At 44.9% G+C, this 27,952-nt stretch overlaps 1 protein-coding gene across 1 annotated transcript in view; it reads right to left on the reverse strand.

The window, feature by feature from the left end:
* Positions 1 to 27,952, reverse strand: part of LOC106581397 (tumor necrosis factor receptor superfamily member 19L) — an 83,543-nt gene that overhangs the window by 45,232 nt on the left and 10,359 nt on the right. Inside the window, exons 2-6 of the mRNA XM_045704022.1 lie at positions 9,968 to 10,042; positions 9,703 to 9,795; positions 4,438 to 4,622; positions 3,736 to 3,785; positions 3,351 to 3,608 (exon numbers count right to left, since the gene is read on the reverse strand). Coding sequence (XP_045559978.1) covers positions 3,351 to 3,608; positions 3,736 to 3,785; positions 4,438 to 4,622; positions 9,703 to 9,795; positions 9,968 to 10,009 — 628 coding nt within the window. The 5' untranslated portion in view covers positions 10,010 to 10,042. The remainder of the gene's footprint in view (positions 1 to 3,350; positions 3,609 to 3,735; positions 3,786 to 4,437; positions 4,623 to 9,702; positions 9,796 to 9,967; positions 10,043 to 27,952) is intronic.

The following is a 27,952-nucleotide window of genomic DNA, read 5'->3' on the forward strand; positions in this document are numbered from 1 at the left end:
CCCACCTCCCCTAGAGAGGCTAACATGACTACTATCTATGAAAAGGGCTGAAAGAAAAGGGTATTTGTTTGTGCCCTGTGATTGTGAGAGGTGTAGTTGTGACACAGCTAATGTCTGTATCAGAGGACCTTCATGCTCTGCCCTTAGAGAGATAATAGTATGTTCATTCAGGGCCCTCCTTGTGTTCTGTAAAGACTTGCTTCCCAGTGTGTGAGCAACAGGACATGCGATGCCCATGTGTATCCCCTTACGTGTAAAGCTGTGTGCCTTTCTATGCAACAATTGAAGAGATAAAACTAGGTTACCCATATTGGGGAAGGCTTTGAAAATAGATGCCAGATTTGAAATAGAGTCTGAGGAGTCAGGTTTACTGTCGAGACACAGTTTTTCTAAAGTGAAATGATCAGATTTTGGAATAAAATAGGATAGGGTTAAATGTTAGAATTGGGATTTTTCTAAACTGAAAAATTTGATTCTGATCCTCCGGATAGGGATAAGGATTTGGTAATCCAATCTAACCTTAAATCAGGATTGTATGTCATTTTTGCGTTTTTCTCAAATCTAAGGTATTGATTAAGATAATCCTTAAAAACTATCTTGATCCCACTGGAAGGGTGGATTTAGAAAGTTGAAAGGCACTACAACCAAGAAATGTCAATGTAACTAAAATGAAAACCAAAGGTTCATTATGTTAAATTGTGGTATAGGCATGTGGTCAGTATACAGTTGAAGTCAGAAGTTTACATACACCTTAGCCAAATACCTTTAAACTCAGTTTTTCACAATTCCTGACATTTAATCCTAGTAAAAATTCCCTGTTTTAGGTCAGTTAGGATCACCACTTTATTTTAAGAATGTGAAATGTCAGAATAATAGTAGAGTGATTTATTTCAGGTTTTATTTCTTTCATCACATTCCCAGTGGGTCAGAAGTTTACATACACTCAATTAGTATTTGTTAGCATTGCTTTTAAATTGTTTAACTTGGGAAAAGAGTTTCGGGTAGCCTTCCACAAGCTTCCCACAATAAGTTGGGTGAATTTTGGCCCATTCATCCTAACAGAGCTGGTGTAACTGAGTCAGGTTTGTAGGCCTCTTTGCTCACACACGCTTTTACAGTTCTGCCCACACATTTTCTATAGGATTGAGGTTAGGGCTTTGTGATGGCCACTCCAATACCTTGACTTTGTTGTCCTTAAGCCATTTTGCCACAACTTTGGAAGTATGCTTGGGGTCATTGTCCATTTGGAAGACCCATTTGCGACCAAGCTTTAACTTCCTGACTGATGTCTTGAGATGTTGCTTCAATATGTCCACATAAGTTTTCTTCCTCATGATGCCATCTATTTTGTGAAGTGCACCAGTCCCTCCTGCAGCAAAGCACCCCCACAACATGATGCTGCCACCCCCATGCTTCACGGTTGGGATGGTGTTCTTCGGCTTGCAAGCCTCCCCCTTTTTCCTCCATACATAACGACGGTCATTATGGCCAAACAGTTCTATTTTTGTTTCATCAGACCCGAGGACATTTCTCCAAAAAGTACGATCTTTGTCCCCATGTGCAGTTGCAAACCGTAGTCTGGCTTTTTTATGGCGGTTTTGGAGCAGGGGCTTCTTCCTTGCTGAGCGCCTTTCAGGTTATGTCGATATAGGACTCATTTACTGTTGCTATAGATACTTTGTACCTGTTTCCTCCAGCATCTTCACAAGGTCCTTTGCTGTTGTTCCGGGATTTATTTGCACTTTTCGCACCAAAGTACGTTCGTCTCTAGGAGACAGAACGCGTCTCCTTCCTAAGCGGTATGACGGCTGTGTGGTCCCATGGTATTTATACTTGCGTACTATTGTTTGTACAGATTAACGTGGTACCTTCAGGCGTTTGGAAATTGCTCCCAAGGATGAACCAGACTTGTGGGGGTCTACAATTCTTTTTCTGAGGTCTTGGCTGATTTCTTTTCATTTTCCCATGATGTTAAGCAAAGAGGCACTGAGTTTGAAGGTAGGACTTGAAATACATCCACAGGTACACCTCCAATTGACTCAAATTATGTCAATTAGCCTATCAGAAGCTTCTAAAGCCATGACATCCTTTTCTGGAATTTTACAAGCTGTTTAAAGGCTCAGTCAACTTGGTGTATGTAAACTTCTGACCCACTGGAATTGTGATACAGTGAATTATAAGTGAAATAATCTGTCTGTAAACAATTGTTGGAAAAATTACTTGTGTCATGCACAAAGTAGATGTCCTAACCAACTTGCCAAAACTATAGTTTGTTAACAAGAAATTTGTGGAGTGGTTGAAAAACAAGTTTTAATGACTCCAACCTAAGTGTATGTAAACTTCCGACTTCAACTGTATGTGGTCAGTATAGGCATGTGGTCACTATAAGCATGTGGTCAGTATAGGCATATGGTCAGTATAGACACCCTGGTTCGAATCCAGGCTGTATCACAACCGGCCGTGATTGGGAGTCCCATATGGCGGTGCACAATTGGCCCAGCGTTGTCCAGGTTTGGCCGGGGTAGGCCGTCATTGTAAATAAGAAGTTAGTTAATTAGTTAAATAAAGGTAAAGAAATGTGTAGATGTAGTACCACAACCTCATCAGTATATTGCAAGGCGTAGCCCTGTTCAAAGCACTGAAAATCTATCCAGATTCTTTGATCTTGATATTGTGGTATCTGGATCAGAATTATCTTATCCGATTATTTTCAAAAAAAAAACCAGGCTCAACAGCTGGTTGGATAGAAAATAAAAGGATTACAGAATCCGGATAATTGTGAAAAACTGGGCCCTGGTGTCTCCTCTGGTCATGAAAAACTGGACCCCGTGTCTCCTCTGGTCATCCAAAATATCAGTTCATGCATTGTTGTAAGGACCCTTGAAAACAATTATTCAACAGAAAATCTAAAAGGCACAGCCCAGATACCTGCATCTCTGTCTGTCTCTCTGGCTCTGTGTCTCTCTTTCCCCTCTCTCTCTGTGTCTCTCTCTCTCCTCTCTCACTCTCTGTGTCTCTCTCTCCCCTCTCCCTCTGTGTCTCTCTCTCTGTCTCTCTCTCGCTCTCTGTCTCTGTGTCTCTCTCTGTCTCTGTGTCTCTCTCTCTGTCTCTGTGTCTCTCTCTCTGTCTCTGTGTCTCTCTCTCTGTCTCTCTCTCTGTCTCTGTGTCTCTGTCTCTGTGTCTCTCTCTCTGTGTCTCTCTCTCTGTGTCTCTCTCTCTGTGTCTCTCTCTCTGTGTCTCTCTCTCTGTGTCTCTCTCTCTGTGTCTCTCTCTCTGTGTCTCTCTCTCTGTGTCTCTCTCTCTGTCTCTGTGTCTCTCTCTCTGTGTCTCTCTCTCTGTGTCTCTCTCACCCTCTTTCTGTGGTGTAGCATTCTCCTCGTCTCCTCCCTCCTTCTCAGCAGTGCAGTTGTATCCTTTCTTCTTGAGGATATTACAGATGAGGATCCCCAGGAGTCCCATCACACAGAAGATTGGCACCAGGGCGAACACCGCATACTCTGTACTCTTCTCCTCCGGGCTCCGCACTGCTGTACCGTTCACCGGCAGGCCGCCACTGCCCGTCGCACCCTTACCCACCGTACGCATGTGGGTAGATTGGGCAGCGGGGGCTGGGGAGAGATAGGGGGGGAGCGAGAAAGTGAGAGAATATGGCCTTGTTAAAACCATTATTCCACCAGTGGAAACATAACAGATTCAACTATTTGTTGGTGTGATATTGATTCTGTCCACACTCACCTCTCACACAGGCCAGGGTGGAGGCTGTCCTCATAGCAGTGGGGTGGAACCTGGTGGCACCAACACAGGCACATATTCATATCACAACAGAACAATACCATGTTATCATAGCAGTGTATTCATTTCATGGTCATTTAGCACACACTCGTATCCAGACAGACTTACAATTGGTGCATTCATCTTAAGGTAGCTAGGTGAGACAACCACATATCACAGTCCTAGAAAGTCAAACTTTTCCAACTGACCATATTTAAAGGTCAACAGTCTATTTCTGTAGAGGGGTGGTCCTGGTCGGAGGGTAGAGATATGCTAACCGGGCTATACAGTGACTGGTCAGGATACAAGCATTTCGCTACACCTGCAAATAACATCTGCTAAACACATGTATGTGACCAATACAATTTCATACTTCAGTGCTACAGTTAGGTAGCTGGGCTGGTGTCTATATATGGAGACTAAATGAAGACGTAGGACTGCAGTAATACACCTGTTTACTAAGCAGGGCCACAGAGAGAGAGAGATGATTGTGTTTCAGTATTGTTTTACAGCAGAAGAATCATTCAACCGTTTTGCCTGTATCTAATGTGCTTTATGAAGAAAAACAAATGCTTGTTGGTACTTGTTGGTACTTGTTGGACTTGTTTGGTGAATACTGAGATACAAAGGGAGAGGGTAGAGATTGTCTTGTATGTGGATACATACCCAGACAGACAGTCTCCGCAGACAGCATCAGAGTGTGATGTACCAGAGGTCACAACCTTTTTGTTGAGGACCCCGCAGGAGGAATGTGGGCTGCATTGATCAGAGTCATAGCCGTCTGAAAAAGTACCAGCTGGACAAGATTGGCATTGCATCGCCTCGCCTGGCCCCTCGACCTGCCAGCAAGCCTGGCAGGAGAACACATCTTCACATCTCAGAACAGAGTACATGAACCACTGTAATTACACACATACACTACAGTCACATGTGGTTCTGAGTTCAGTAAGATGTTCCAAAATAACTAACACTGCTGTTTTGGACAGAAACTAACATGCATGACCTATTTTTCAGTTTCATATGTACACATTTTCATATGAAACTGATTTTTTATTTCATATATACAGTTGAAGTCGGAAGTTTACATACAGCTTAGCCAAATACGTTTAAACTCAGTTTTTCACAATTCCTGACATTTAATCCTAGTAAAAAATCCCTGTTTTAGGTCAGTTAGGATCACCACTTTATTTTAAGAATGTGAAATGTCAGAATAATAGTAGAGAGAATGATTTATTTCATCTTTGATTTCTTTCATCATATTCCCAGTGGATCAGAAGTTTACATACACTCAATTAGTATTTGGTAGCTGTCACGACTTCCGCCAAAGTCGGTCCCTCTCCTTGTTCAGGCGGCGTTCGGCGGTCGACGTCGCCGGCCATCTAGACACCGCCGATCCACTTTTCATTTTCCATTTGTTTTGTCTTAGTCTTACACACCTGGTTTCACTAACCCAATCATCTGTTTATTATTTAACCCTCTGTTCCCCATGTTTGGTAGTGAGTGATTGTTTGTTGTATTGTGGGCTTGGTAATTCTCTTATATGTTGATGACTTTGAGTAAAGTTACTTTTATTTCCTCATCTCTGCTGTCCTGCGCCGGACTCCTCTGCACCTGCTACACATAGATCCTTACAGTAGCATTACCTTTAAATTGTTTAACTTGGGTCAAACGTTTCAGGTAGCCTTCCACAAGCTTCCCTTCCACAAGCTTCCCTTCCACAAGCTTCCCACAATAAGTTGGGTGAATCTTGGCCCATTCCTCCTGACAGAGCTGGTGTAACTGAGTCAGGTTTGTAGGCCTCCTTGCCCGCACACACATTTTCAGTTCTTCCCACAAATTTTCTATAGGATTGAGGTCAGGGCTATGTAATGGCCACGCCAATCCCTTGACTTTGTTGTCCTTAAGCCATTTTGCCACAACTTTGGAAGTATGCTTGGTGACATTGTCCATTTGGAAGACCCATTTGCGACCAAGCTTTAACTTCCTGACTGATGTCTTGAGATGTTGCTTCAATATATCCACATAATTTTCCTGCCTCATGATGCCATCTATTTTGTAAAGTGCACCAGTCCCTCCTGCAGCAAAGCACCCCCACAACATGATGCTGCCACCCCCATGCTTCACGGTTGGGATGGTGTTCTTCAGCTTGCAAGCCTCCCCCTTTTTCCTCCGAACATAACGATGGTCGTTATGGCCAAACAGTTCTATTTTTGTTTCATCAGACCAGAGGACATTTCTCCAAAAAGTACGATCTTTGTCCCCATGTGTTGTTGCAAACCGGAGTCTGTTTTTTTTATGGCTGTTTTGGAGCAGTGGCTTCTTCCTTGCTGAGCGGCCTTTCAGGTTATGTCGATATGGATGTGTTTTACTGTGGATATAAATACTTTTGTACCTGTTTCCTCCAGCATCTTCACAAGGTTCTTTGCTGTTGTTCTGGGATTGATTTGCACTTTTCGCACCAAAGTACGTTCATCTGTAGGAGACAGAACGTATCTCCTTCCTGAGCGGTATGACGGCTGCGTGGTCCCATGGTGTTTATACTTGCATACTATTGTTTGTACAGATGAATGTGGTACCTTCAGGCGATTGGAAATTTCTCCCAAGGATGAACCAGACTTGTGGAGGTCTACAATTTTTTTTTTTAGGTCTTGGCTGATTTCTTTTGATTTTCCCAAACAAAGAGGCACTGAGTTTGAAGGTAGGCCTTGAAATACATCCACAGGTACACCTCCAATTGACTCAAATGATGTCAATTAGCTTCTAAAGACATTACATAATTTTCTGGAATTTTACACGCTGTTTAAAGGCACAGTCAACTTAGTGTATGTAAACTTCTGACCCACTGGAATTGTGATACAGTGAATTACCGTAAATTCCGGACTATAAGCCGCAACCTTTTTCCCACGCTTTGAACTTCGCGGCTTAAACAATGACGCGGCTAATATATGGATTTTTCCCGCTTTCAAATTTGTGGGTCCTGACAGCGTGGAGCATTGTCAAAAAATCCACTATCATCAACGGGTTTCGAAAGGCTGGACTGCTGCGTGTTGAACAGGGCTCAACGGGGGATTTGCCTCCGGATGAAAGTGACGAGAGCGACAATGAAAACGATCCAATATCGGATGAAGCAATTCTGAGGCTATCCAACTCCGACACCGAAGGAGATGGTTTCAGTGTACAGGAGGAGGAAGATAGTGACCAATGACTTTCTTGGTAGGCTACTGTTTACTGCAAATTTTTTATTTTTTGTTACAAGCCGTGTTTCGTTAAAGCCTATTTATTTTTGTTACAAGCCGTGTTCTGTTAAAGCCTATTTATTTTTGTTACAAGCCGTGCTTCGTTAAAGCCTGTGTAAAGTTAATTTGTTTCAATGTACCGGTAGGCACCTGCGGCTTATAGACATGTGCGGCTTATTTATGTTCAAAATAATATATTTTTTCTAATTCAGTGGGTGCGGTTTATATTCAGGTGCGCTTAATAGTCCGGAAATTACGGTATAAGTGAAATAATCTGTCTGTAAACAATTGTTGGAAAAACGACTTGTGTCATGCACAAAGTAGATGTCCTAACCGACTTGCCAAAACTATAGTTTGTTAACAAGAAATTTGCGGAGTGGTTGAAAAACAAGTTTTAATGACTCCAACCTAAGTGTATGTAAACCTCCGACTTCAACTGTATATATATATGCTCAAAAAAATAAAGGGAACACTTAAACAACACAATGTAACTCCAAGTCAATCACACTTCTGTGAAATCAAACTGTCCACTTAGGAAGCAACACTGATTGACAATAAATTTCACATGCTGTTGTGCAAATGGAATAGACAACAGGTGGAAATTATAGGCAAGTAGCAAGACACCCCCAATAAAGGAGTGGTTCTGCAGGTGGGGACCACAGACCACTTCTCAGTTCCTATGCTTCCTGGCTGATGTTTTGGTCACTTTTGAATGCTGGCGGTGCTTTCACTCTAGTGGTAGCATGAGACGGAGTCTACAACCCACACAAGTGGCTCAGGTTGTGCAGCTCATCCAGGATGGCACATCAATGTGAGCTGTGGCAAGAAGGTTTGCTGTGTCTGTCAGCGTAGTGTCCAGAGCATGGAGGCGCTACCAGGAGACAGGCCAGTACATCAGGAGACATGGAGGAGGCCGTAGGAGGGCAACAACCCAGCAGCAGGACCGCTACCTCCGCCTTTGTGCAAGGAGGAGCAGGAGAAGCACTGCCAGAGCCCTGCAAAATGACCTCCAGCAGGCCACAAATGTGCATGTGTCTGCTCAAACGGTCAGAAACAGACTCCATGAGGGTGGTATGAGGGCCCGACGTCCACAGGTGGGGGTTGTGCTTACAGCCCAACACCGTGCAGGACGTTTGGCATTTGCCAGAGAACACCAAGATTGGCATATTCGCCACTGGCGCCCTGTGCTCTTCACAGATGAAAGCAGGTTCACACTGAGCACATGTGACAGACGTGACAGAGTCTGGAGACACCGTAGAGAACGTTCTGCTGCCTGCAACATCCTCCAGCATGACCAGTTTGGCGGTGGGTCAGTCATGGTGTGGGGTGGCATTTCTTTGGGGGGGCCACACAGCCCTCCATGTGCTCGCCAGAGGTAGCCTGACTGCCATTAGGTACCGAGATGAGATCCTCAGACCCCTTGTGAGACCATATGCTGGTGCGGTTGGCCCTGGGTTCCTCCTAATGCAAGACAATGCTAGACCTCATGTGGCTGGAGTGTGTCAGCAGTTCCTGCAAGAGGAAGGCATTGATGCTATGGACTGGCCCGCCCGTTCCCCAGACCTGAATCCAATTGAGCACATCTGGGACATCATGTCTCGCTCCATCCACCAACGCCACGTTGCACCACAGACTGTCCAGGAGTTGGCGGATGCTTTCGTCCAGGTCTGGGAGGAGATCCCTCAGGAGACCATCCGCCACCTCATCAGGAGCATGCCCAGGTGTTGTAGGGAGGTCATACAGGCACGTGGAGGCCACACACACTACTGAGCCTCATTTTGACTTGTTTTAAGGACATTACATCAAAGTTGGATCAGCCTGTAGTGTGGTTTTCCACTTTCATTTTGAGTGTGACTCCAAATCCAGACCTCCATGGGTTGATAAATTGGATTTCCATTGATTATTTTTGTGTGATTTTGTTGTCAGCACATTCAACTATATAAAGAAAAAAGTATTTAATAAGATTATTTCTTTCATTCAGATCTAGGATGTGTTGTTTAAGTGTTCCCTTTATTTTTTTGAGCAGTATTTAGGCATATATTAACAAAAACATAGTACAGATGTGGGATCTTAATTTGACCAGTGCTGTCTTGGCAAACAATCCTGCAGCAACAGGATTTTAACGTATAGTCCATGATGTTGCTTCATTGGTGGTTAGGCTATTAGCTGGACAAAAGAACGCCACATGAAAAGTGGAATACTGTCAATATAACCATGTGTTAACGTGGGTTATCAGTGAATTTATGTAAATCCCGAAGCTCATCTGTACTTATACTACCCAGCAGGAAAATTCTCAGCAACAAAAGTGATCAAAATAAGATCCTACATCTGCATATTGGTCGGATCCAAAATAAGAGCAGACCCACTGGGAACACACTGGTTGAATCAAAGTTGTTTCACCGTCATTTCAATGAAACTATGTTGAACCAACGTGGAGTAGACGTTGAATTGACGTCTGTTCCCAGTGGGGAGATACATGTAACTTCCATGTAGCGAGGAGGAGGAGAAAGTGGAGAGAGGTAGAGGTGGCCTCTGTTGACAGAGGGATCGATGGTGGTAATGTAGTGGAAGAGAGGGTGGGGGGGTTGGCCTGTATAGTGACAAGTTATAAGAAGACATTTAGGATGACAGGGTAATGAGAGGTGAGTTAGGATGACAGGGTAATGAGAGGTGAGTTCGGGATCTTCTGTCCTACCTTGATTGGCTCTTGGCCACTGGGGCACTCCAGACACACACACCCCTCCCCCCACCGACACTGCATGGCTACAGTCCCTCCAGTGCCAAACACCTGAAATACACACACACCAGTGACACAAATAATTACACACACACACACACACACACACACACACACACACACACACACACACACACACACACACACACACACACACACACACACACACACACACACACACACACACACACACACACACACACACACACACACAGATACGTACTGTGAGAAGGACAAGAGCTGAGCAGCAAAGGTGGTTCCTCATCTTCTTCCAGATATTCTTCTATGAACATATGATCTAAAACAGAGAGGATCATGGGACAACGGTTGAGTTATAGTCATAATCAAAAAGTTTGGTTTTGCCTGAAGAGACCTCTGACTAAAGCATGATTCAACATGTGTCAGGGGGCTAGGGTCAGTCTGTTATATCTGTTGTAAATTGAATTTAACCTGTTAGGGCTAGGGGGCAGTATTTACACGGCCGGATAAAAAACGTACCCGATTTAATCTGATTATTACTACTGCCCAGAAACTAGAATATGCAAATAATTATTTGGCTTTGGATAGAAAACACCCTAAAGTTTCTAAAACTGTTTGAATGGTGTCTGTGAGTATAACAGAACTCATATGGCAGGCAAAAACCTGAGAAGATTCCTTACAGGAAGTGGCCTGTCTGACAAGTTCTTGTTCTTCTTGACTCTCTTTATTGAAAACTGAGGATCTTTGCTGTAACGTGACACTTCCTACGGCTCCCATAGGCTCTCAGAACCCGGGAAAAATCTGAATGATGTAATTCCAGCCCCTGGCTGAAAAACATTAGCGCCTTTGTGGTGTATCAGAGGACAATGAGACTGAGGCGCGTGCACGAGGCGACCCCATGTTTTTATTTTCTCTCTCTTTGTACTAAAACACAGATTCCCGGTCGGAATATTATTGCTTTTTTACGAGAAAAATTGCATAAAAATTGATTTTAAACAGCGGTTGACATGCTTCGAAGTACGGTAATGGAATATTTAGAATTTTTTTGTCACGAAATGCGTCGGGCGCGTCACCCTTCTTTACCCTTTCGGATAGTGTCTTGAACGCACGAACAAAACACCGCTATTTGGATATAACTATGGATTATTTTGAACCAAACCAACATTTGTTATTGAAGTAGAAGTCCTGGGAGTGCATTCTGACGAAGAACAGCAAAGGTAATAACATTTTTCTTATAGTAAATCTGACCTTGGTGAGGGCTAAACTTGGTGGGTGTCTAAATAGCTAGCCCTGTGATGCCGGGCTATCTACTTAGAATATTGCAAAATGTGCTTTCACCGAAAAGCTATTTGAAAATCGGACATAGCGAGTGCATAGAGGAGTTCTGTATCTATAATTCTTAAAATAATTATGTTTTTTGTGAACGTTTATCGTGAGTAATTTAGTAAATTCACCGGAAGTTTGCGGGGGGTATGCTAGTTCTGAACGTCACATGCTAATGTAAAAAGCTAATGTATAAATATGAACTTGATTGAACAAAACATGCATGTATTGTATAACATAATGTCCTAAGATTGTCATCTGATGAAGATCATCAAAGGTTAGTGCTGCATTTAGCTGTGGTTTGGGTTTATGTGACATTATATGCTAGCTTGAAAAATGGGTGTCTGATTATTTCTGGCTGGGTACTCTGCTGACATAATCTAATGTTTTGCTTTCGTTGTAAAGCCTTTTTGAAATCGGACAGTGTGGTTAGATTAACGAGAGTCTTGTCTTTAAAATGGTGTAAAATAGTCATATGTTTGAGAAATTGAAGTAATAGCATTTCTAAGGTATTTGAATAACGCGCCACGGGATTCCACTGGCTGTTACGTAGGTGGGACGAAATCGTCCCACTGGCCCTACAGAAGTTAAGTATGCTTCCTCTAATTCTCTCTCTCCCCTCCCGGAGGACCAGAGCCCTAGGACCATGCCTCAGGACTACCTGGCCTGATGATTCCATTCTGTCCCCAGTCCACCTGGTCGTGCTGCTGCTCCAGTTTCAACTGTTCTGCCTGCGGTATGGAACCCTGACCTGTTCACGGGACATGCTACCTTATCCATTTTAGTCATTTAGCAGCCGCTTTTATCCAGAGTGACTTACAGTAGTGAATGCATACATTTTTTCCCCGTACTGGTCCCCCGTGGGAATCGAAAGCACAACCCTGGCGTTGCAAACACCATCCTCTACCAACTGAGCTCTCTCTCTCTCTCTCTCTCTCTCTCTCTCTCTCTCTCCCCCCCCCAAACCACTGTGATAATTATTATCATTTGACCCTGCTGGACATCTATTAACATTTGAACAGCTTGGCCATGTACTGTTTTACCATGTACTGGCACAGCCAGAAGAGGACTGTCCACCCCTCAGAGCCTGGTTGCTCTCTAGGTTTCTTTCTAGGTTACTGCCTTTTTAGGGAGTTTTTCCTAGCATTACTTGCTGACATAACAACCTGACATAACACACTCCTGAGTCATTACAGTAATAACCCAACATAACACACTCCTGAGTCATTACAGTAATAACCCAACATAACACACTCCTGAGTCATTACAGTAATAACCCAACATAACACACTCCTGAGTCATTACAGTAATAACCCAACATAACACACTCCTGAGTCATTACAGTAATAACCCAACATAACACACTCCTGAGTCATTACAGTAATAACCCAACATAACACACTCCTGAGTCATTACAGTAATAACCCAACATAACACACTCCTGAGTCATTACAGTAATAACCCAACATAACACACTCCTGAGTCATTACAGTAATAACCCAACATAACACACTCCTGAGTCATTACAGTAATAACCCAACATAACACACTCCTGAGTCATTACAGTAATAACCCAACATAACACACTCCTGAGTCATTACAGTAATAACCCAACATAACACACTCCTGAGTCATTACAGTAATAACCCAACATAACACACTCCTGAGTCATTACAGTAATAACCCAACATAACACACTCCTGAGTCATTACAGTAATAACCCAACATAACACACTCCTGAGTCATTACAGTAATAACCCAACATAACACACTCCTGAGTCATTACAGTAATAACCCAACATAACACACTCCTGAGTCATTACAGTAATAACCCAACATAACACACTCCTGAGTCATTACAGTAATAACCCAACATAACACACTCCTGAGTCATTACAGTAATAACCCAACATAACACACTCCTGAGTCATTACAGTAATAACCCAACATAACACACTCCTGAGTCATTACAGTAATAACCCAACATAACACACTCCTGAGTCATTACAGTAATAACCCAACATAACACACTCCTGAGTCATTACAGTAATAACCCAACATAACACACTCCTGAGTCATTACAGTAATAACCCAACATAACACACTCCTGAGTCATTACAGTAATAACCCAACATAACACACTCCTGAGTCATTACAGTAATAACCCAACATAACACACTCCTGAGTCATTACAGTAATAACCCAACATAACACACTCCTGAGTCATTACAGTAATAACCCAACATAACACACTCCTGAGTCATTACAGTAATAACCCAACATAACACACTCCTGAGTCATTACAGTAATAACCCAACATAACACACTCCTGAGTCATTACAGTAATAACCCAACATAACACACTCCTGAGTCATTACAGTAATAACCCAACATAACACACTCCTGAGTCATTACAGTAATAACCCAACATAACACACTCCTGAGTCATTACAGTAATAACCCAACATAACACACTCCTGAGTCATTACAGTAATAACCCAACATAACACACTCCTGAGTCATTACAGTAATAACCCAACATAACACACTCCTGAGTCATTACAGTAATAACCCAACATAACACACTCCTGAGTCATTACAGTAATAACCCAACATAACACACTCCTGAGTCATTACAGTAATAACCCAACATAACACACTCCTGAGTCATTACAGTAATAACCCAACATAACACACTCCTGAGTCATTACAGTAATAACCCAACATAACACACTCCTGAGTCATTACAGTAATAACCCAACATAACACACTCCTGAGTCATTACAGTAATAACCCAACATAACACACTCCTGAGTCATTACAGTAATAACCCAACATAACACACTCCTGAGTCATTACAGTAATAACCCAACATAACACACTCCTGAGTCATTACAGTAATAACCCAACATAACACACTCCTGAGTCATTACAGTAATAACCCAACATAACACACTCCTGAGTCATTACAGTAATAACCCAACATAACACACTCCTGAGTCATTACAGTAATAACCCAACATAACACACTCCTGAGTCATTACAGTAATAACCCAACATAACACACTCCTGAGTCATTACAGTAATAACCCAACATAACACACTCCTGAGTCATTACAGTAATAACCCAACATAACACACTCCTGAGTCATTACAGTAATAACCCAACATAACACACTCCTGAGTCATTACAGTAATAACCCAACATAACACACTCCTGAGTCATTACAGTAATAACCCAACATAACACACTCCTGAGTCATTACAGTAATAACCCAACATAACACACTCCTGAGTCATTACAGTAATAACCCAACATAACACACTCCTGAGTCATTACAGTAATAACCCAACATAACACACTCCTGAGTCATTACAGTAATAACCCAACATAACACACTCCTGAGTCATTACAGTAATAATCCAACATAACACACTCCTGAGTCATTACAGTAATAACCCAACATATACGGAGCGACGCGTTGCTATACGGAGCGATGCGGTGCTTTACGTAGCGATGCGGAGCGATACAGAGCTATACGGAGCGATATGGAGTGATACGGAGCTATACGGAGCTATACGTAACGATACGGTGCTATACGGAGCAATGCGGTGCTATACGGAGCGATGCGGAGCGATACAATGCTATACGGAGCGATACGGAGCGATATGGAGTGATACGGAGCTATACGGCGCTATACCGAGTGATGCGGCGCTATACTGAGCGATACGGAGCGATACGGAGCTATGTGGTGCTATATGGAGCGATGCGGAGCTATACGGAGCGATACAGAGTGATACGGAGCGATGCGGCACGATACGGAGCGATGCGGCACGATACGGAGCGATGCGGCGCTACAAGGAGCGATACGGAGCGATACTGAGCGATACGGAGCAATACTGAGCGATACGGAGCAATGTGGTGCTATATGGAGCGATGCGGAGCTATACGGAGCGATACGGAGCGATACGGAGCGATACGGAGCGATACGGAGCGATACAGAGTGATACGGAGCGATACGGAGCGATACGGAGCTACACGGAGCGATACGGAGCGATACGGAGCTACACGGAGCGATACGGAGCGATACGGAGCTACACGGAGCGATACGGAGCGATACGGAGCTATACGGAGCGATGCGGAGCTATACGGAGCTATACGGAGCGATACGAAGCGATACAGAGCGATACGGAGCGATACGGAGCGATGCGGTGCTATACGGAGCGATGCGGTGCTATACGGAGCGATATGGAGCGATACGGAGCTATACGGAGCGATACGGAGCGATACGGAGCTATACGGAGCTATACCGAGCGATACCGAGCGATACGGAGCGATACGGAGCGATGCGGTGCTATATGGATCGATACGGAGCGATACGGTGCTATACGGAGCTATACGGAGCGATGCGGTGCTATATGGAGCGATACGGAGCGATACGGTGCTATACGGAGCGATGCGGTGCTATATGGAGCGATACGGTGCTATACGTAGCGATGCGGTGCTATACGGAGCGATACGGAGCGATACGGAGCGATACGGAGCTATACAGTGCCCTCTGCATTGTGGTACAGAATTCAATTTGGCCTCTGCATGCCTCTGGAGGCTCCGCAATTGTGTCACACCCTCCATATGGATCCTCCTACCACATTTTCAGATCAAGCATAAATAGGCTTAAAACTAGACATCAGGAGAGATGTTTCAATGGAAAAGAGTGAGCTGTTAAACTCTCCTGACCTAAAATGCCCCATTCCCTCCTTCCCTCTCTCTGCAACGCTCTCTCTCTCTCTCCTGCCCTCGCCCTCCCTCCTTCCTTCTCTGTGCTGTCCCACTGAGACAAAGTGTAAAGTTGTCCAGCAGCTAAATAAAGGAACGATTCACTTTCAGAGGATTGCTCTCCTCTCTGTGGTCAATAAAACTAAAACACAGTTTTAAACAGATATGAGAGATGAGAGAGAGGAGAGAGAGAGAGAGAGAGAGAGAGAGAGGAGAGAGAAACAGAGAAAGAGATGGATGGAGAAAGAGAGAGAAAGAGATGGAGGGAGAAAAAGAGAGAGAAACAGAGAAAGTGAGAGAGAAACAGAGAAAGTGAGAGAGAAACAGAGAGAAAGAGATGGAGGGCGAAACAGAGAAAAAGAGATGGAGGGAGAAACAGAGAGAAAGAGTAGAGGGAGAAACAGAGAGAGAAAGAGAGGGAGAAACAGAGAGAAAGAGGGAGAAAGAGAAAGGGAGAAACAGAGAGAGAGGGAGAAACAGGGAGAGAGAGAGAGAGAGAGAGAGAGAGAGAGAGAGAGAGAGTGTAGGCAAACTCACCCCAGACTGGCAGTGGACTTGGACTCAGTTGCCCTAGCAACAGACTGAGGATGCTACGGATAATGCTACAATGCTGAGTCAAGGAAATACATACACTGTTTGGGTCTCTCTCTTTCTACACACACACACACACACACACACTTCTCTCAGTGTGGCAGAGAAGTCCGTGATACAGGCAAAGGGAACGTGCACACACCTTACACTGCCTAGTCCTACAGAGCACTCACTCTCTCGAACACACACACACACACATACATACACACGTAGTATTCTCTCTCTTAGGCTAGGCTGGCTGCAGTGTACCTGTGACTGAATAACTGTCATCACTTATACTGTCCCTCTCACCAGCCACACCCCTTCCTGCTCACTAACCCTGCCCCATTACGCTCTCCACCGCCCTCTGCTCACATGCATAGACACACACAAGCAGCATAGACACACACAAGCATGCATAGACACACACAAGCATGCATAGACACACACAGTGATTAGACAGGATAAAGTATTGGTTATGAAAGCTGACACTAACTAATATGTTTTGCTGTGTGGTCTGGGGTCAACATCACACTGTCCAGTACTGGGCTCACCTCACACACACACACACACACACACACACACACACACACACACACACACACACACACACACACACACACACACACACACACACACACACACACACACCTGCTCTACACAGACCTACTAAACAGTTGAATATTTACAGTACATCTGTGTACCATGACTAAACTGAGGGCAGTGGGGTGTGTGTGTGTGTGTGTGTGTGTGTGTGTGTGTGTGTGTGTGTGTCTCGGCTGTTAAATAACTTAACATGGGTCTGGAAAGCACTCCCATCCTCCCATCCTCCCACACACTTCCAGAAACAACCTCTGCAGATTCATGGCTCTGAACCAACGCCAAACCATCTCTTAGCACCCACAAGCACATACAAAACATTTTCACATACAACATTTGAGTTTCTGATTTTTGGCCGAGGACCTAAACATGGCCGTTGTGTCAAATGACAGGGTTCCGGAGAATAATTTCAGGGAGAGGGAGAAAGATAAACAGAGAGGGAGAATGATCATCTGAGAATTTAAAAACCACCACTTCGAACAATAAAATTGATGAGATGAGTTGTCTCTCTAAACTGAGGGCGAGCGAGACAGAGGGAAAGATGGATAGAGAGAGAGAAGGACATAGAGAGAGAAAGAGGAGAAGTCGACAGACAGGCTTACATTAGCCGATAAGGCGTGATATTTAGACCCTTGGTTAAAGGGTTGGATGTAGGCTAATTACAGGTCGTTGGCCAGGTATAATGCTACACTGCCTTAAGAAGCTGTTGCTTTGGGACAGCTTGAGCAAAACCTCCTGATCAATAAAACCACGATAGGGAGAAGGAACAAAACCGGACAGGCGATTAAGAGTTGCCGTTTTGGAACTTGTCCAGCAACAAATTGGAATGATTTGGGAGCATACTTTTAGGAAACATGGGGTGTGAACATTTCTGCTACAGTCCAGCACTAACACCCCTGATGAAACTAATCCACCAATCATCAAGCCCTGATCAAGAGAATCCTTTGAAGGGTTTCCAAGAGTGAAACCAAAGAACATTGACCTAAATGTTTTCTACTTTGTCTCTCCCCTCTCTCTTCCATCCCTCCTCTCTCTCTCATCCCTCCTCTCTATCTTCCCCTCTCTTCCATCCCTCCTCTCTCTCTCCCCTCTCTCTACCATTCCTCCTTTCTCTCCCCTCTCTTCCATCCCTCCTCTCTCTCTCCCTCTCTCTTCCATCCCTCCTTTCTATCTCTCTCCCTCTCTTCCATCCCTCCTTTCTCTCTCGCTCCCCTCCTTTCTCTCTCTCCCCTCTCTCTTCCATCCCTCCTTTCTCTCTCCCCTCTCTCTTCCATCCCTCCTCTCACTCTTTTCCATCCCTCCCTCTCTCTCCTCTCTATTCCATCCCTCTCTCTCTCTCTCTCTCCCCTCCTCTCTCCCCTCACTCCTCTCTCTCCCCTCACTCCTCTCTCTCCCCTCACTCCTCTCTCTCCCCTCCCTCTTCAATCCCTCCTCTCTCACTCTCTCTTCAATCCCTCCTCTCTCTCCCCTCTCTCTTCCATCCCTCCTCTCTCTCCCCCCTCTCTTCCATCCCTCCTCTCTCTCCCCTCTCTCTTCCATCCCTCCTCTCTCTCTTCCATCCCTCTTCTATCCGGCTCACTACCCCTTTCTCAGTCTCTCCTCCATCTTCCATCCCTCTAACCAATTCAGACTCATTCACTTTCACGCAGAGGTAGAGAGGCAATGAGAGGCACGCAGAGGTAGAGAGGCAATGAGAGGCACGCAGAGGTAGAGAGGCAATGAGAGGCACGCAGAGGCAGAGAGGCAATGAGAGGCACGCAGAGGTAGAGAGGCAATGAGAGGCACGCAGAGGTAGAGAGGCAATGAGAGGCACGCAGAGGTAGAGAGGCAATGAGAGGCACGCAGAGGTAGAGAGGCAATGAGAGGCACGCAGAGGCAGAGAGGCAATGAGAGGCACGCAGAGGTAGAGAGGCAATGAGAGGCACACAGAGGTAGAGAGATGGACTGAGGAATAGAGTGTGAAGTAACTGAAAATGAAAAATACACCGGACTATAATAAAGAACCAGCACAAACGCAGAAGATGGCACTGAAAATGAAAAAACTAAGGATAGAGAGGAATAGGAAGTTAAGAACAGTGGAGAGAAGAGGAGGGAGGGAGAGAAGGAGAAATACTATTTAAATCTGGTCAGCTGTGTTAAACAGTAATTATTGGGCTTTGCCAAACTCCCCCATCTTTGATTGACCAAGGAAAAACATAGGATAGGATGTCCACTGTTTGCCAGTCACGTTTTTGTTTTGTTGGCGGGTGAAAAAAAGACCAAAAATAAAATAAATAAATGAATAGATGGTATAAACATGTGCATCGTTCCACGGTGGTTTGGGGTGAAGACTGAAATCACCGCCAAAGTGTGTAAAGTATTTTTCTGGGCCCATGATGTCATGCTTGGCCACACTGAGAAAAACTTTGGGATTAAAGAAACAGGGATATAGGAGGCATGAAACCACAACAGTCACAAAAAGAGTGACTGGAATAAGTGTGGGAGTGCTGTATTTTTTAATATAGGCATCTCCTGAGGTACATTATCCCCGCCAGCATTCTCCTTGTCTTATCTTGTTTGCCTTCTATTGGGGAGGGGGGGGGGGGATTTAATGAGGCACAATCAAGATAATATTCCACACTCTCAGCTTGTGCAGTGTTCATCTGACATCTGAGGAGGAGAGAGAAGCCAACCAGATACACACTCTTACAGAGACACAGGATAAACTATATGATGTCACTGGGGTAAAATTCCACTGGAATGACATGGTGACATCACTCTGAGTGCGACAGAGAGACAAACACACAGAGCTCCATAGAATTAGTATTAGTGGACAGGATAACACACAGAGCCATATAATTAGTATTAGTGGACAGGATAACACACAGAGCCATAGAATTAGTATTAGTGGACAGGATAACACACAGAGCTCCATAGAATTAGTATTAGTGGACAGGATAACACACAGAGCTCCATAGAATTAGTATTAGTGGACAGGATAACACACAGAGCCATATAATTAGTATTAGTGGACAGGATAACACACAGAGCCATAGAATTAGTATTAGTGGACAGGATAACACACAGAGCTCCATAGAATTAGTATTAGTGGACAGGACAACACACAGCTCCATAGAATTAGTATTAGTGGACAGGATAACACACAGAGCCATATAATTAGTATTAGTGGACAGGATAACACACAGAGCCATAGAATTAGTATTAGTGGATAGGATAACACACAGAGCTCCATAGAATTAGTATTAGTGGACAGGATAACACACAGAGCCATAGAATTAGTATTAGTGGACAGGATAACACACAGAGCTCCATAGAATTAGTATTAGTGGACAGGATAACACACAGAGCCATATAATTAGTATTAGTGGACAGGATAACACACAGAGCTCCATATAATTAGTATTAGTGGACAGGATAACACACAGAGCTCCATAGAATTAGTATTAGTGGACAGGATAACACACAGAGTCCATAGAATTAGTATTAGTGGACAGGATAACACACAGAGCTCCATTGAATTAGTATTAGTGGACAGGATAACACACAGAGCTCCATAGAATTAGTATTAGTGGACAGGATAACACACAGAGCCATATAATTAGTATTAGTGGACAGGATAACACACAGAGCCATAGAATTAGTATTAGTGGACAGGATAACACACAGAGCTCCATTGAATTAGTATTAGTGGACAGGATAACACACAGAGCTCCATAGAATTAGTATTAGTGGACAGGATAACACACAGAGCTCCATAGAATTAGTGGACAGGATAACACATAGCCATAGAATTAGTATTAGTGGACAGGATAACACACAGAGCCATAGAATTAGTACTGGTGGACAGGATAACACACAGAGCTCCATAGAATTAGTATTAGTGGACAGGATAACACACAGAGCTCCATAGAATTAGTATTAGTGGACAGGATAACACACAGAGCTCCATAGAATTAGTATTAGTGGACAGGATAACACACAGAGCTCCATAGAATTAGTATTAGTGGACAGGATAACACACAGAGCTCCATAGAATTAGTATTAGTGGACAGGATAACACACAGAGCCATAGAATTAGTATTAGTGGACAGGATAACACACAGAGCCATAGAATTAGTATTAGTGGACAGGATAACACACAGAGCCATAGAATTAGTATTAGTGGACAGGATAACACACAGAGCCATAGAATTAGTATTAGTGGACAGGATATCCTCTCTAAACTACATGCTCATCACATCAACTCGCAAGTCCGTGATTTGCATCTGATGTCACAATGGAAACAGAAGAGGGACACCAGAGGTGCATGGATAATACACTGTCCCCGTTTCCCTCAGCAACACAGCGTGACACACTTAGCAGTCTCTGTTAAGGATGTACAATGAGCTCAGGTTAGAGAATTAATCACATGGCCCCATTGATAGATACACCATATCTACAGTGAGCTCAAAAAAAATTGGGATGGTGACAATGTTGTTGTTTTGGCTCTGTACTTCAAAGTTAAAGAGAAGACTGACAGCTTTAATTTGAAGGTATTTCCATCCATATCGGGTGAACCGTTTAGAAATTACAGCACTTTTTGTACATAGTCCCCCATTTTGGAGAACCAAAAGTATTGGAAAAAGTGCACTTAAATGTGTATTAAAGTAGTCCTAACGTTTAGTATTTGGTCCCATATACCTAGTACGCAATGATTACATGTAGCTTGTGACTCTACAAACTTGTTGGATTCATTTTCTGTTTGTTTTTGTTGTGTTTCAGATTATTTTGTGTCCAATCGAAATGAATGGTATTACGTCATTTTGGAGTCAGTCTTGTCTCATCGCTGCAACTCCCATACGGACTCGGGAGAGGCAAAGGTCGAGAGCCGAAACACAACCCAACCAAGCCACACTGCTTCTTGACACACTTCCCACTTAACCCAGAAGCACCAATGTGTCGGAGGAAACACCGTACACCTGGCGACCATGTCAGCCTGCACTGCGCCCGGCCAGCCACAGGAGTTGCTAGAGTGCGATGGGACAAGGACATCGCCGCTGGCCAAACCTTCCCCTAACCCGGACGACACTGGGCCAATTGTGCGCTGCCCCATACCTCCCGGTCGCGGCCGGCTGCGACAGAGCCTGGACTCGAACCCAGAATCTCTAGTGGCACAGCTAGCACTGTGATGCAGTGCCTTAGACCACCTTAGACCACATCAGACCACCTTAGACCACATTAGACCACATCAGACCACATCAGACCACATTATACCACCTTAGACTACATTAGACCACCTTAGACCACCTTAGACCACATCTGACCACATCTGACCACCTTAGACCACCTTAGACCACCTTAGACCACATTAGACCACTGCACCACTCAGGAGGCCCTATCACAAATGTTTTTAAAAAACAGGACAAAACTGAGGGGGCACGTGCCCTTGTGCCTCTTATGGGCATGACTCCCATGGTGGGAATGATAACCAGCTCTCGGGAATGTTAAATGACTCAATGAGTGTGTGTGTGTGTGTGTGTGTGTGTGTGTGTGTGTGTGTGTGTGTGTGTGTGTGTGGTCTGTGTTTATGAGCAGGGGTTTAGTCATGGGTGTTACAGTCGAGGCAGGTGCTACTTTCCTCATCTCTTCTCCTTTCCTAACTATCAGTTTACCTCCTACAGTTTGTCCACATTTCACACACATATACTTATGCATCATAAACATTTTAGTTGGAATCAATATCTTTATGAAAAATATGCTGCCTGCGGAAATTCAAGGTCTGAATTTCCTGCTGTGTTGAATGGCATGTCATTACTTGGTGGTTGTTCTGTTTTTCAGACGGTCATAGTTAGGCAGTTAGGCATCAAACATGGCTGCTGAAATAGTTGCATGAATGACTGAGGCTAGGCTCCAAACCATCACAGACAATTCAGTTCTGCCTGGGCACAAAGCAGTGGAGGCTTGATTGTGTATGTATGTATGTATGTATGTATGTATGTATGTATGTATGTGTGCGTGCGTGTATGTGTGTGTGCGTATGTGTGTGTGTGTGTGTGATTAGGTTTGGCTGGACGTAGCTGTGGCCACATCTTGCTCAGTTTGTCAGCAGTGTGGCTTTTGTCGCTTCTTGTTTTCTAAGATGGCTGCCACTCCTGTGGTCCCTCTTCTGTGGCTTCAGCTGACCTAAGTCCTGAAAAGGACATTCCTAAAGTCATGCACTCCCTGACATCTCACACTTTGACCTTGAATGAATAGATGGTTTCACCCTGTCTTCCTTCTCCCCTAGACCCACCCCTCTTCATCATATATTAGCCCCTCCCATCTCCTGGATTCACCCAATCAAATGAACAGACAAGAGGGCAGAAAAGCCTTTGGTTATAATCACAAATATTTCAGAGGAAATTGAGATGTGGTTCATCAGGTGTGTGTGTGTGCTTCTGTGTGTCTATTTTATAGAATTAGAGAACCTAATTCCAATGCAGTGTTTCTGAGCATCTCCTGAAACTTGGAATTCCGCTGCGTGTCTAAAACTGAGATCACTCAGATCACTGGGATACAGCTCTCCGGGTTCTGGAATGGTTCCCCATCTGGCTCGTGTCTCAGAGTCTCTGGAATAGTTCCCCCTCTGGCTCGTGTCTCAGAGTCTCTGGAATGGTTCCCCATCTGGCTCGTGTCTCAGAGTCTCTGGAATGGTTCCCCCTCTGGCTCGTGTCTCAGAGTCTCTGGAATGGTTCCCCATCTGGCTCGTGTCTCAGAGTCTCTGGAATGGTTCCCCCTCTGGCTCGTGTCTCAGAGTCTCTGGAATGGTTCCCCATCTGGCTCGTGTCTCAGAGTCTCTGGAATGGTTCCCCATCTGGCTCGTGTCTCAGAGTCTCTGGAATGGTTCCCCATCTGGCTCGTGTCTCAGAGTCTCTGGAATGGTTCCCCATCTGGCTCGTGTCTCAGAGTCTCTGGAATGGTTCCCCATCTGGCTCGTGTCTCAGAGTCTCTGGAATGGTTCCCCCCTCTGGCTCGTGTCTCAGAGTCTCTGGAATGGTTCCCCATCTGGCTCGTGTCTCAGAGTCGCTGGAATGGTTCCCCCATCTGGCTCGTGTCTCAGAGTCTCTGGAATGGTTCCCCCTCTGGCTCGTGTCTCAGAGTCTCTGGAATGGTTCCCCCTCTGGCTCGTGTCTCAGAGTCTCTGGAATGGTTCCCCATCTGGCTCGTGTCTCAGAGTCGCTGGAATAGTTCCCCATCTGGCTCGTGTCTCAGAGTCTCTGGAATGGTTCCCCCTCTGGCTCGTGTCTCAGAGTCGCTGGAATGGTTCCCCATCTGGCTCGTGTCTCAGAGTCTCTGGAATGGTTCCCCCCTCTGGCTCGTGTCTCAGAGTCTCTGGAATGGTTCCCCCTCTGGCTCGTGTCTCAGAGTCTCTGGAATGGTTCCCCCTCTGGCTCGTGTCTCAGAGTCTCTGGAATGGTTCCCCATCTGGCTCGTGTCTCAGAGTCTCTGGAATGGTTCCCCATCTGGCTCGTGTCTCAGAGTCTCTGGAATGGTTCCCCATCTGGCTCGTGTCTCAGAGTCTCTGGAATGGTTCCCCCTCTGGCTCGTGTCTCAGAGTCTCTGGAATAGTTCCCCATCTGGCTCGTGTCTCAGAGTCTCTGGAATAGTTCCCCCTCTGATCACTAGGACTAGGATATAGCGTTCCAGGTCTGAAAAAGTTCCCCCTCTGGCTTGTGTCGCAGTCTCTCCTTCAATTACAATGTTCCTGAGCCCTGCGTCCAGAGAACTGGGCCCAGGTCGAATTCAGACTCGGGATTGAAGTGGGAATTTCCTTGGCAGGGATATTCTTGGCTGACATTGGGATGGGGACTGCAGTGGCCCGGCATGTGTTCCCTACTGCTCACTTTACTGTATGTACGGCAGGACAGACTGACGGCTTGATTACAGCCCAGCCACACCGCTGTATCCTACACACACACCAAAATGTTTTTAAGTCAGGGTATTAAACGTTTCCAAGGTGTGTAGGAGAGCCAAAGTAAGATCCACAACTCACAAAGAATATACCTGACCTGTTAACTATTACAATAGATCATGTATGACTTTGAACAGTGTGTGTGTGTGTGTGTGTTCCCAGTGAATCCTCATGGAGGTGAGAGGCTGCAGTAAGCTTCCTGTTGGTCACAGTTGCTGTTGGAGTAACCACAGTTACAGCCACTATCAGCTGGGACATTTAAGAGCTTGATTGTGGTGTCTCCTCTTTTCTGTCTGCCTGCCTGCCTGTCTCTCTGTCTGCCTGTTTGTCTGTCTGCCTGTTTGTCTGTCTGTCTGTCTGCCTGTCTGTCTGTCTCTCTGTCTGCCTGTTTGTCTGTCGAGGCATGCTGGGTGACATTCCTTTCACTCCTTCTCCACCTCCTTTCCCACTGTTCTTAACCTCTCCCTTTCACTTCTTTCCCTCCTCCTTGAGACAAGACATTCACTCAAAGAAATTACAAACTCACAAACCAATAACGGGATGCAAACTCCCACACAGACAGACCCTCATCTATATCCAGGCCATGCTTGGCTCACACCTTCTCTACCAGAAGGTATTGGGGTGAACCCCTCTCATTTAAATCTGTCGTTCTGCCCCTGAACAAGGCAGTTAACCCACTGTTCCTAGGCCGTCATGGTAAATAAGAATTTGTTCTTAACTGACTTGCCGAGTTAAATAAAGGTCAAATAAAAAAATTTAAATTAAAATTTAGGACCCAGAGGTTTCCCTGGTCAGGTCACAAAGCCCTACATATTACATAACCAGTCCTACCCCAGGCCACTAGCAGGCAGGCCACTAGCAGGCAGGCCACTAGCAGGCAGGCCACTAGCAGGCAGGCCACTAGCAGGCAGGCCACTAGCAGGCAGGCCACTAGCAAGCAAGCAAACAGACAGACAGACAGACAGACAGACAGACAGACAGACAGACAGACAGACAGACAGACAGACAGACAGACAGACAGACAGACAGACAGACAGACAGACAGACAGACAGACAGACAGACAGACAGACAGACAGACAGACAGACAGACGAACAGACAGACAGACAGACAGACAGACGAACAGACAGACAGACAGACAGACAGACAGACAGACAGACAGACAGACAGACAGACAGACAGACAGACAGACAGACAGACAGACAGACAGACAGACAGACAGACAGACAGACAGACAGACAGACAGACAGACAGACAGACAGACAGACAGACAGACAGACAGACAGACAGACAGACAGACAGACAGACAGACGAGACAGACGAGACAGACAGACAGACAGACAGACGAACAGACAGACAGACAGACAGACAGACAGACAGACAGACAGACAGACAGACAGACAGACAGACAGACAGACAGACGGACAGACAGACAGACGAGACAGACAGACAGACAGACAGACAGACAGACAGACAGACAGACAGACAGACAGACAGACAGACGAACAGACAGACAGACAGACAGACAGACAGACAGACAGACAGACAGACAGACAGACAGACAGACAGACAGACAGACAGACAGACAGACAGACAGACAGACAGACAGACAGACAGACAGACAGACAGACAGACAGACAGACAGAGAGGAGTGAGTTATGAAAGACCCTCTCCTCTCCTCAGCTGCAGTGGATTGGCTCCTATTTATTTAACCAAGCAGGAATTTGGCCCTTCACAATGGAACTTTCTGCCAAGAATTTGGCCTGCATGATAACATAACTCTCCTCCTCTTGGAGAAAGTTCAGGAGCATCAGTGTATGTGTCCATAGAACGTGTGTGTGTGTTTCCATAGTACATGTGTGTGTGTGTGTGTGTGTGTGAGAGGTGTGTGTTTGTGTGTGTGTGTGTGTCAGAGGTGTGTGTTTGTGTGTGTCCATAGTACATGCGTGTGTGTGTGTGTGTGTGTGTGTGTGTGTGTGTGTGTGTGTGTGTCCATAGTACATGTGTGTGTGTGTGTGTGTGTGTGTGTCCATAGTACATGTGTGTGTGTGTGTGTGTGTGTGTGTGTGTCTCAGCAGGGTTAATGCTGATACAGAATGTCCTCCTCTGGGGACATCACAAACACTTTAATCACTGCTGGGTCGTTTGCCTTTTGTGGGCAATGACAGAGGATAGTTTTAAGAGAAATTAAATGCATGTTGACTGGCTAGCTACAGTCTGTGGTCAGTTAACCGACATCCATAAAATAGATTCAGTTCTGCTCAGGGCCAATCACACACACACAAATACAGTAGATATTACAGATACACCTGACACACCCAGTTGGCAAGGCATTACAATGATGGAACAATTATGGCATAACTAGTAAGTCACACCTCTGGATAGCGTCAGAGACCAACCGTCAGTTTCTTTATTTCACCTTGATTTAACCAGGTAGGCCAGTTGTCAGATGGCTATAGGAGTACCACAGTCAACTCCATTCAAATAGTCACGAGCATGTCATTCAAGTTCAGTCTAACCTAAACCTATCAATGATAGACGTACACTGAACAAAAATAGAAACGCAACATGCAACAATTTCAATGATTTTACTGAGTTACAGTTCATTTAAGGAAATCAGTCTATTGAAATAAATTCATTAGGCCCTAATCTATGGATTTCACTTAACTGGGGACACAGATATGCATCTGTTGGTCACAGATACCTTAATAAAGGTAGGGGTGTGGAACAGAAAACCAGTCAGTATCTAGTGTGACCACCATTTACCAGCGCAACACATCTCCACATATAGTTGATCAGGCTGTTGATTGTTGCCTGTGGAATCTTGTCCCACTCCTCTTCAATGGCTGTGTGAAGTTGCTTGATATTGACGGGAACTGGAACAAGCTGTCGTACACGTCGATCCAGACCATCCCAAACATGCTCAATGGGTGACATGTCTGGTGTGTATGCAGGCCATGGAAGAACTGGGACATTTTCAGTTTCCTGGAATTGTGCACAGATCCTTGCGACATGGGGCTGTGCATTATC

This window comes from Salmo salar, chromosome ssa20 (genome assembly GCF_905237065.1).
Source record: "Salmo salar chromosome ssa20, Ssal_v3.1, whole genome shotgun sequence".
In the NCBI taxonomy this organism is placed as follows: domain Eukaryota; kingdom Metazoa; phylum Chordata; class Actinopteri; order Salmoniformes; family Salmonidae; genus Salmo; species Salmo salar.